We start from the raw sequence: 11,372 nt of genomic DNA, 5'->3' as shown, positions 1-11,372 counted from the left end.
GAGTCTGTGCCCCTCCCTTGGCCTGAGATGTGGCGGGAGCTAGTGGGACCAATCTAGTCAGAGCTAAAGTGCTGAACATGCTCATGAACTGGGCTAGAGTCTCCTGGAGGGCTGGTGCAGCAATAGGAATCTCCGGTGCCTCCCCTCTAGCTGGAACTGCTGGGGGCTCCTCTGTCGCAGCTCGTGCGGGTGCTCTGGCTGCACTGTGTGGCCGTACTCTACCCCGACCTCTGGCAGCTCTAGCAGGGGGCGCGGGTGCCTGGTCATCAGATCCACTTGTACGTGTCCTCACCATCTGTGAGAGAATAGAATACATAAGTTTAGAATTTTTTTTTTGAAGTCAACAATTATTTTTTTTCTCACGACAAGGAAACAAAGTAGTGAAATTTTTCTAACAGTTCCATAGCCTTCCGAAGATAAGTACAAACGTCTATGTACCGATACGCGAGACTCTAATAAATCGGCTTGTGACTCACGACACCTACGAACCTAGAGCTCTGATACCAACTTGTCATGACCCAATTTTCCCTCCATATGACGTTGTGATGGCACCTAGTCTCTACGACTAGGTAAGCCTAACATTTGTGGAACAATGAAATGAAAACATAAATTTAACAACTAACTGTAGTAATAACAACATAAATGGGTACCATGCCGCCTAACATGTACAATATCTAACATAAAAAAAAATACAAAGTAATCCCAAAACCCGGAACATCATGAATCACAAACTACAGAAGGAAAGTCTAGTGTCTATATACATCAGAGTCTAACAAAACAAAAACATATAAGATAATGGACATGGGAAAGAGTAGAAGGGGACTTCGAGGTCTGCGGACACGGAAGATATACCTTGAAGTCTCCAAAGCTGTCCCGGCTCACTGATAGTGCGACTGATAAGGAGCACTTGGATCTGCACACGAAAAACATGTACAGAAGAGTAGCATGAGTACACCACAATCGGTACCCAATAAGTGCCAAGCCTAACCTTGGTCGAGTATTGACGAGGTTAGGTCAGAACCCCACTGGTATAAATAATAATAAAACAAGGCAAGAACGAAATATCGCAGTAAAATAAAAACTGAAATTTAACAAGAAAGAATTTATAGAAGATGACAGCTCAGTACACAGAGATAACAACAGGGGATATCCCGAGATACCGTCTCGTAGTCCCAAACGTAAATGTGTAGGGGGATCTCCCGGAATACCGTTGTGTAGTCCCAAAGTAAATATGCAGAACATGGGGGATCTCCCGGAACACCATTCCGTAGTCCCAAGGTAAATATGCAGTACATGGGGATCTCCCGGAATACCGTTCTGTAGTCCCAAAGTAAATATGCAGTACATGGGAATCTCCGAGAATACCGTTCTGTAGTCTCAAAGTAAATATGCAGTACAGGGGGATCTCCTGGAATACCGTTCCGTAGTCCCAAAGTAAATATGCAGCTCAACCAACAGAAATAACAGTTACAGCAAAAAAACCTACAATTGAGACTAAGTTCAAGTCAAACAAAAAAAATAGGAATTTCACTAAACATGCTGCACAGAGTTCAGATAGGCAGTTAAGACACGTAGGCATGCTATTCTAAACTAAACAGGATAGTTACATATGTTAGTGTAGTTCAAATAAGGGGAAAAACAAGTTATTACTTAGTGAAGAATGGGGTTTTACAACAAATAGCCTGTGTACGTACTCGTCACCTTACGTACACGGTGCTCACATATCAAAATAGTATCAAATCCTAAGGGAAGTTTTCCCCACACAAGGTTAGGCAAGCCACTTACCTCGAACCAAGCTCAATCAATCGGTCACAATGAGTTTTCCACGAATATCCAGCTCCGAATGGCCCAAATCTAGCCAAAAGCAATTACATATCATAAATACAACCATAATAGACTCATCTAATTAATGAAATCAATACTTTAACAAAAATTTCGAAATTCGCCCTAAAACGTCGACCCGGGCCCACGTATCAGAATCGGGTAAAAGTCACAAAATATGAACACCCATTCACTCACTAGTCCAACCATATAAAAATTACTCAAATCCGACCACAAATCCCCTTTCAAAACTCGAAATCTTTCTTTAAGAAGTTCTTCCAATTTTTCTCAATTTCAACCCCAAAAATCTAAAATTAAAGAGGAAATTAATGATAGATTAGTGGAATATAACTAAATTGGAGTGTAGAATCATTAACCAATCGATGTCTCTAAAAATTTCACAAATTTTCATCCAAATCCGAGCTCCCAAACTCAAGTTTTGAGAAAAATGGCCAAACCCTCATTTTTGAAATGTTTAATACTGCCTAGTGATTCCTTAATCACGATCGCGAAGAAGAACTTTGCTACCCCAGAAATTAACTCTACAAGAACGCGTAAAACACCATGCGAACGCGATGCTCTGGCTCTCAGAATCACGCGATCGCAAACTTTCTCACGCGTTCGCGATGAGCAACGCGCGTGGCCCGGCTTTGGTCCACTTAACCCTACATGAACACGACCTTGTCTCTGCGTTCGTGAAGCACCACCTCACTTCACTACGCGTTCGCATGCCACTGTCTGCGAATGCAAAGAACAATTCCATCCTCTCACCCAACTTGCTTACGTGATCGCGGATCACCCCATGCAATCGCGTATAAGGAAACCAGAACTCAGACACCAGAAAACTTCAGCAGCCTCCTAAGTCCAAAAACATGATCCGTTGGGCATCCGAAACTCAGCCGAGGCCCCCGGGACCTCAACCAAATATACCAACCAATCCTAAAAGACCATACGAACTTAGTCGAGCCCTCAAACCACATCAAACAATGCTAAAATCACGAATCGCCCTCCAATTCAAACTTAAAGAACTTGAAACTTCAAATTTTCACAACCGATGCCGAAACCTATCAAACCACGTCCGATTGACCCCAAATTTTGCACACAAGTCATATTCAACTTTACGGACATACTCCAACTTTCGGAATCGGAATCCGACCTCGATATCAAAGAGTCCACTACCGGCAAAATTTCCAAAAATTCAACTTTCGTCAATTCAAGCATCAGCTACAAACCTCAAATTCACAGTCCGGACATGCTCCGAAGTCCAAAATTACCCAACGGAGCTAACAGAACCGACCGAACTTTATTCCGTAGTCGTCTTCACACAGTTCCGACTACGGTTAAAATTCTAAGACTTAAGCTTCTATTTTACGGACTAAGTGCCCCAAAACACTCCGAAACCAAAAACAAAACCTCCCGACAAGTCACATAGGCAGAAAAAGATACGGGGGAAACAGTAAATAGAGAGCCGAAGTTATTACTCTCAAAACGACCGGCCGGATCGTTACAACAATCAAGAACTGATTATCCTTCAGCATAACCAGTATTACTATGCAGTTGGAGTTGCCAATAGTTAGTGCTATATGGGAATGACTTGAAGATAACCAACAAGAGAGTCACAATCTAGCACCAACAACATCCCTCATCATCATCAAAGTTATCAGTACACACAAATCCTGGGAGAACAATTTTACACCCTAACTTGGTTGTTTCATGTTGCAGGTATCAATAACAGGATCAGAAAACTGAGGCAAAGAATAAAGGCTCAACCTGCACTACTTTTGCACAGAGAACAATCACAAAATTGATTGGTCTTCAATGTTTGGATGCTAGTTGAAGTTGCCACTGCCTTTTACTATGTGGGAATGATTTAAAATGTTTGCTGCTTCCCAGAGGATAACAAGATCAGAAAATTGAGGCAAAGACTAGTCTCATACATATATCAAAGGATGCCATATTTGTTTGGTTATAGCTATCTTCTCTCACTCTACTGGGCTTACATACACAATGCTTGAAGGGTGTAGATACGTGAGTAATGGTGACTGTAACATGCCTAGCTACAGCAGAATGCTCAACTAGCACTGCTACTGCACAGAAGACACTCAAGAATTGATTAGTCTTCAGCAGAACCAGTATTACTATGCCAGTTAGAGTTGCCAATACTTAGTGATATGTGGGAATGACTCGAAGATAACCAACAAGAGAATCACAATCCAACACCAACAACAACCAGTTTACAAAAAAAATACTTTAAAAAAACTGAAAAGACTTAAAAATCTATATTTTGCAAATTCCTTTTTTTTTTTTTTTTCAGTTTTTACAGAATATATATTTTTTAGTTTTTAAATCATTTTTAATTTTTTTCCCAGTTTTTACAAAACAAATACTTTAAAAAAACTGAAAAGACTTAAAAATATATATTTTGCAAATTCCTTTTTTTTTCTTTTCAATTTTTACAAAACAAAATTTCAGTTTTTACAAAATATATGCTTTAAAAAAACTGAATTTTAAAACGGGTCGGGTGGTGGATTTTTTAAAACGGATCCGGTAAAAAAAAAGAAATGAGTCGTTTTCATTTGGTGCTGACACGTGGCACTCCATCGAAAATAAGGGTATATTTGTTCCAAAGTATGACGGAAAGGGTATATATATAGCCCAATAGTATAACGGTGGGTATTCTTAGACCATTTTCGAAAGTACATGGGTATATTTGGCCGTTCGCCGAAAAATAAATGTCAATTTATTTAGCTAAATATATTTGGCCAAAATAAATGTTGCTTTGAAAAATTAAAACGACATTAGTTATGTTTTTCTAAATCTATTTTCGATCTAATAATTACCCACATATTATAATGAGTATTTGACTATGATATAAAGCATAACTTAATCAAATAAATCTTATAATTTTTGTTTTATATGATTTTTTTAATGAGCATACAAAATTTTTAAACGATATTTATTTTAGGCATGAAGTAATATTAAATGTGAATCTAATTGTAGTTGCGTTACATAACTTGACATTGCAACAAAAGAAGATTGTCAATATTTATAAATTAAACATAAATTTTATAACTCCTGCTAATTCGAACAATATGATCATAAAATTAAGCTCCTTAAATTTTAATTTTAAGTAATAGCTGAGTCCAATGAAATTGTAATTTTAATGACTTTAGATGATTTAAGAATAACTTTAGTATCCTTTGAAGATTAACTCCGTCTAACTCTACCATACATATATCTGTGACTCTATTATTTAGGTAATAGTGTTATTGGGCCAATCTGTAGTAGTACTATAATATAGAGCAGTCTTCTAGTTCTACACAAATCACATTCGAATTTCCAAGAATATATATATTGATATATTGAACTAGAGAGAGAAAATCACAGACACGAAATCAAAACCCAAAAAGGCAGCTCTTACACATATTCTCTCTTTCTCTCTTTTCACTGTCTCAGAGGCCGCAATCCGACCCACCCTACCTACCGGTAATTGGTATGAATCCTATCCATCTTCGTTCTTTCCTGTTGCTAATGTTTCCTGTTTTACTTTACCAATTTTCCCTTTTCTCTTTTTTTTTTCTTTTTCCAATTGACTAATTTCTGAGTAGTTGCCTATTCTTTTCCATGCTTTATTCTCCCTTTTTCTTAACCTTGCTTTATATATATTCCCTTACAATTTTTTAGTTGATTGATATGCTGCAACTGTTCTTTTGATTCCTCATAATTAGGGTTTTGTAAGTGCTTTAAGATCGCCTTACTTCGTGGGGCTTTGTCGAATCGAGCCTTTTCTTGGGAAATTGTGCCTTTTTGGGGATTTGGGATTTGCCAGAGTTTTGGTTGTAGCGGGTATGATTAAACTTGGGGTACTTTTGGTTGTTGTTGCTTATGTTTGATTATTTTTCGGAATTTTGATTCTGCAAAGGTTGAAATTTTTTATTTATTGCTTTTCTAACACGAAAATCCCTAATGTTATCTTGTTGGTTATGTTTAGCTTATGTATTGTGCTTGATGGTGGAATGGAACATATAAAGATGGTGAGTTTATGCTAAAGATGTTTTTTTTGTTGTTTTTTGCAGGTGAAAGATTGAGGGGTTTGTTTCTTCTGCTTTGATTGGAATGTGGAAGGGTTCGAAGAGCGGTGCGGGCAAGTCTGCATCGCACCAGCTCTTCAAGGACAAGGCGAAGAACCGCGTGGATGATCTGCAGGGTGTGTTCACTAACCTGCAATCTGCAAGGAAGGAGAGTCGAACTTATGATGTTGGGGTGCTTGAAGAGCAGGTTCATCAGATGCTTCGTGAGTGGAAGGCTGAGCTCAATGAGCCTTCCCCGGCTTCTTCGTTGCAGGCAAGAACCAACCTTAAGTCCCTTTAGTGGTGTGTGCCAAGTGGTTTTAGTTTCCTTTTATATGCACGATTGCCCATGTTTTGATATTGTCTGGTCCACATTAGTCTTATATTGATGTGATCAAAGTTTGATATTTGCATGTCCACTTGTGTTTGTCTTTGTCTGTGTTTGTGATGTAGTATGTTATTTTTGATTGAAGCATCTTGAGAAAACTTTTACAAAAGTTTTGGATCTATTACTAGCACATACTTGTATCTCTATGAGATTCAAGTGTAATTGTGTCCGTTATGGTGTAATTGTGTGCAACTGCGGATCTATGGTGTTTAAGTATGTTTCAGTGTTCAAGCATTGGTGTATAGTTTTAATGCACATAAAAATATTAGTCGTAAGTGTTTATCTTGATGCATGGTGTGCAGGGAGGAAGCCGTGTCTCATCAGATATCTATAGACTGCTGCTTGGTGAGGAGGAAGATGACGCTACCAGCGCATTAGCTGCACCTAAGCCTGAGCCTGATGCTCAAAAAAATGATGTTGCTGGATTTCAAGAGGTAATCATTTTCCTTGAAATAAGCTTGTGCATGTAATGGACTCTCTAAAGTGGTATCATTTCCAACAGATTGAACCTTGTTGGAAATCCATTTTAGAATGATGTTGGTATTTTATCTTAGGAAGCTTTGATTTCATTGTAGTTTGTGAATTGCTAGGATCTCGTTTCCGTTTTATTTGACCCAGTCTCCGTTTTTATATGTCCCAGCTTACTTGATAGTTGACCCACCCTTCTCTGCAAATGGAAAAGCATAAAAAATTCTGAACTGTTATCGTTGGTTGTTGATGATAACAGATCCAAACTGGACTAGTTTTGCAGACGCAACTATTATTTTAAGATAATCGTCTATTGGCTACAGCATATTCCTCTATCAATAAGGGACCACAGGGAATGACCCGATTTGGTCTGCTGGTGATCTATTCTTAGTCTACTTTAACACATTGATGAACCTTTTCTAAATGAAATGTATAAATTAAGAAAATATAAAAAATGTTTAACATCGAAATGTAAGAACTAGGAATAATAAAGGAACAGTTGAAAACATAATGTTCAAGAGGAGTTTATTTTACTGATTAAAATGGCAAGCAACTCAAATAAATCTCAAAGTATAACATGTTCAGACTTTATCTAGCTTCACACATTATGAATGTATTTCTTGTTTTTAAAATGAAATGTATAGATTAATGACACAAGAATATGTGTAACCACGAAATGCAAGAATTTAATATAATAAATGACTAATTGTAAACTTAGTCAAAGAGGAGTTTCTTTTGATCTCCGAAGTGCAAGCAGGTGAAATAAATGACAAAGAGTATGACATGTTTTCTTGATCAGTAAGAGTACAGCATGTTCTTTTTTATAGGAGTATAACATTTTTCAAACCTTTATGTAGATAACTCCTGAATGTAGTTCACCTCAAAGCTTCAATGAACACTTGACCTATGAAATATGTTAGTATCTGTCCTGCTAGACCATAGTGTTGAATTTGATTACATTTGTAGCTCTTACGAACTCACAGAGTAGGTATGCCATTATTTTGGTTCATCTGGAACATGTTTTTCCTCCTTTTTGTAACTTGAATCTTCTGTTGGATTTTTGTTTTATAAAATCTTGTGTTATTGCCTCCTTAATTTTAGTTTCTTTGACCTACTTTTCTCCGGACATGATCTCTGGAATATGTTTGCATCTCTCCTGGTACACCATTGTGTTGAATTTGATTAGTATATTTACAGCTCTTTTGATCTCATCGGGTAGGCTTGCCATTACTTTGGTATATCCGAAACATGTTTTTCTTCTATTTGTAAATTGAATCTTCTGTTTGGATATCTGCTGTATAAAGTTTTCTGTAATATTGCCTTTATTGATTTCATTGATCTACTTTTCCCTGGAAGCCTGTAGGTTCTGAATTATGATTAGGTCTTTCAGTCACGATTTTGCTATTTGATTTGTATGTTTAGATAACACTTGTTGCTTTGTTGAATGTATGGTTCCTTTCTTGCTGTTGGTTAAAACCAACTTGCTGTCAGTGGATGTTAAATTTTTCCCTAGACTCGCTTTGAGAGTTCCAGGCCTGATTGTGGTTGTCTTACCAGTTGCCTACGTAATAGGAACAGATCAGCAGATGCTTTGAAATAATTTTTTTAAACCACAGAACTGAAAATTATATTACCATGTTAGACTATTTGGTGAGGGTGTGGTTGCTGGTGGAGTTCTGTCTAAGGAAATTATCCCAGAAAGTGCTTTGGAGGTACCTCAAATATTTGAAAATGTGAACATTATCCAGAGTGCTCCTCTAGTCCCTTGTTACATATCAATCAACGAATCAACTATGTTTCACCAAATTATTTAGGGCCAGCATTATGAATCCTTTGAAGGGGAGCTTTGGCGTAACTTGTAAAGTTGCTGCCATGTGATAAGGAGGTCACGGGTTCAAGCCGTGGAAACAGCCTCTTGCAGAAATGCAGGGTAAGGCTGCGTACAATAGACCCTTGTGGTCCGGCCCTTCCCCGGACCCCGCGCATAGCGGGAGCTTAGTGCACCGGGCTGCCCTTTATTATGAATCCTTTGTATCTATTCTGCTCTATTGACTATTGAGTATTCAGTATTTGAAGGATCATCATAACTAGACTAGTTTATATTATTGTTTAACCTATCACAGTGTTCTTCCTTTATCCCGGCTGGACCAGTAATGCTTTGCTAAGTTCACATAAACAGAGTTCTCTCTGTTGCATAGTAGGAATAAATTAATTCCTACCATCAGCTAGCTATTCCTCGCCTTTTGCTTAAAAGTTTCAAGATAGTGTACTTGACTAATAAGCACTTTGTTCTTTTTATATAGCTAGCTTGATATCTTGAATTTGAAGATTTTTTCCTCGAAATTTTGTCCTCATAATGTGGTGTGTCTCATGGCTGACCATCTTGTTGAACTTTTACTTGTTTCAGTTTGATCATCAGTTTGCTGTCTTCCTTTCTTTTCCTTGCGCCGGATCCTCTAAGAATGTCACGCCTTTAAGAAACTTCTTGGCCGTCCTTTTTCAGATAGTTTTTCCTGCAATCTTTTTTTCTTTTAACGGGTTTGCACTTGCGCTAAGTTTATCAATGAATCCTCACAACTTAAGCGACGTGTTTTCTGCAGGGTTTCAATGTAACTCCGGTGCTGCAGGAGCAAGGTTACCAGTTGGTTGATCAGTGCAAAAGTATGCCGTTGGTGGTCAACAATGCAGGGATTAACAACCTAGGCATTGCAACACAACAAGATTACAATTCTTTTGATTTGCAGCAAGACTTTGATCGGTACTTCCCCGGATTTGATGCTTTAAATCTTTGTCTAGAGGATGTGTTGCCTCCTGTTCATATTAGTCCTCCGCCCTCTGCTTTCCTGGGTCCTAAATGTTCACTTTGGGATTGTCCTCGACCTGCGATGGGGTCAGATTGGTGTCAGAAGTCTCATGACTACTGCAGTGACTATCATGCTTCTCTTGCGCCTAATGAAGGTTATCCTGGAACAGCTCCAGTTGTTCGACCGATGGGTATTGGCTTAAAGGATAATTTGCTTTTCCAAGCTCTAAGTGCAAAAGCACTGGGGAAAGATGTTGGTATTCCGGAGTGTGAAGGTGCTGCCACTGCAAAATCCCCTTGGAAGGCACCAGGTTAGTGTGCTGAGACACTTCTGTATTTCTGATTGCTGTGTGTCATATACCAGATCAGTTTATTCCTCTTTTATTTTACTTGTAAAATCTGATATCAATTTGTTTGCTTATTCTTCTGCAGAGCTCTTTGACCTTAAAGTTGTTGAAGGTGAAACAATCAGGGAATGGCTTTTCTTTGATAAGCCTCGAAGAGCATTTGAAAGCGGAAACAGAAAGCAGAGGTCACTGCCAGATTATAACGGGCGGGGTTGGCATGAGTCTAGGAAACAAGTGATGAATGAATACGGAGGGCTGAAGAGATCCTACTATATGGATCCACAGCCGATGAAAGACCTGGAATGGCATCTGTATGAATATGAGATCAACAAGTATGATGTGTGTGCCCTGTACAGATTGGAGCTGAAACTTGTTGATGGGAAGAAGAGTCCAAAAGGGAAAGTAACGAAGGAATCAGTTGCGGATTTGCAAAAGCAAATGGGAAGACTCACTGCTGAATTTCCTTCGGAGAACAAGCGCTCTGTTAAAGGTAGAGCAAAAGCTAACAAGGACGTTGCTGTTAACATGCATGCTGTTCCAAATCGAATTGTTCCAGCTAGTGAAGGGTTTGATTATGGGACCGGTGCACCTTTTCCTGACTATCTCGTTGATAATTTAGGTGGCTACTATGTAACGTAGATTGGATAAGTACTTTGGATGCTTTTAAAATAAAGAGGCTTTTTGTCCGTGTATTATACATATACATAGGGGTGTTTATAGGTCTGTTTGGCACGGTATCGGAAGATAGTCCTTTGGTGAATTTAACAATGTTACTTATACCGTACCAAAATAAATTCGGTATGGTTCGGTTTTCCACTTTTCGATTTTGGTTCGGTAATTTCGGTATTACTCTTTACGGTTATGTTCTATCAACCAAACTTAGAGTAGAGAATTATAACTTGTAATTGTCATTTATAAAACTGATTTTCCAGACTCGAGCAAAAAAGAACAAATTAATCGAAACAAATTTAAAACGAATTTGTTTGCAACCAATTAACAAATTAAATTTACGATAACAACTTACATTTACCATGTTAATACTAAGAAAATCCTATAATAACTAACGATTAGAGCAAATTCTTTAACCAGGATTAACGATACCCATCAAAACCTAGAAATTATTTTTTCAATTTAAAAAAAAAAAAACACTCGCCTTTTAGTTATTATAAAGGACGATTATCATAGAAAGATATAGCGGTAATTGGCCTTAGACATAAGAGAGATTTCTACTCGACTGTATGATACTGACATCATATTATATTATATTAAAATAAAGTTCAGTAAATGTCTGCTTTCTTCTATAGTTATACTTTGGTAGCTAATCAAATGATGATTAGCAAATTCTTCGCTTCAATGTCTACTGTTGGTTACATATCACTTATCAGAGATGTTTCTGTTAGTAAATTTTTTTATTAATCATATAGTTTACGAGAAATTCAGTTTGTCGAGAACTATGCATAATAGCCAATCTCAAG

At 37.8% G+C, this 11,372-nt stretch overlaps 1 protein-coding gene across 2 annotated transcripts; it reads left to right on the top strand.

Annotated features, from left to right (window-relative positions):
• The first annotated feature begins 5,162 nt into the window (after positions 1 to 5,162).
• On the top strand, positions 5,163 to 10,713 carry LOC107769562 (transcription factor VOZ1). Of its 2 annotated transcripts, none has more exons than XM_016588788.2 (5): positions 5,163 to 5,314; positions 5,898 to 6,165; positions 6,582 to 6,713; positions 9,348 to 9,861; positions 9,983 to 10,713. In XM_016588788.2, exons 2-5 carry the CDS (start codon positions 5,938 to 5,940, stop codon positions 10,534 to 10,536), a joined length of 1,428 nt encoding a protein of 475 aa, XP_016444274.2. In that variant the 5' UTR covers positions 5,163 to 5,314; positions 5,898 to 5,937; the 3' UTR covers positions 10,537 to 10,713. The 2 variants fall into 2 exon arrangements, with proteins under 2 accessions (XP_016444274.2, XP_016444275.2); XM_016588789.2 differs by lacking the exon at positions 5,163 to 5,314 and adding an exon at positions 5,528 to 5,667.
• Positions 10,714 to 11,372: the final 659 nt, after the last annotated feature.

The sequence above is a fragment of the Nicotiana tabacum genome, chromosome 17 (assembly GCF_000715075.1).
Source record: "Nicotiana tabacum cultivar K326 chromosome 17, ASM71507v2, whole genome shotgun sequence".
In the NCBI taxonomy this organism is placed as follows: Eukaryota; Viridiplantae; Streptophyta; class Magnoliopsida; order Solanales; family Solanaceae; genus Nicotiana; species Nicotiana tabacum.
This window is presented reverse-complemented; position numbering and strand designations above follow the sequence as displayed.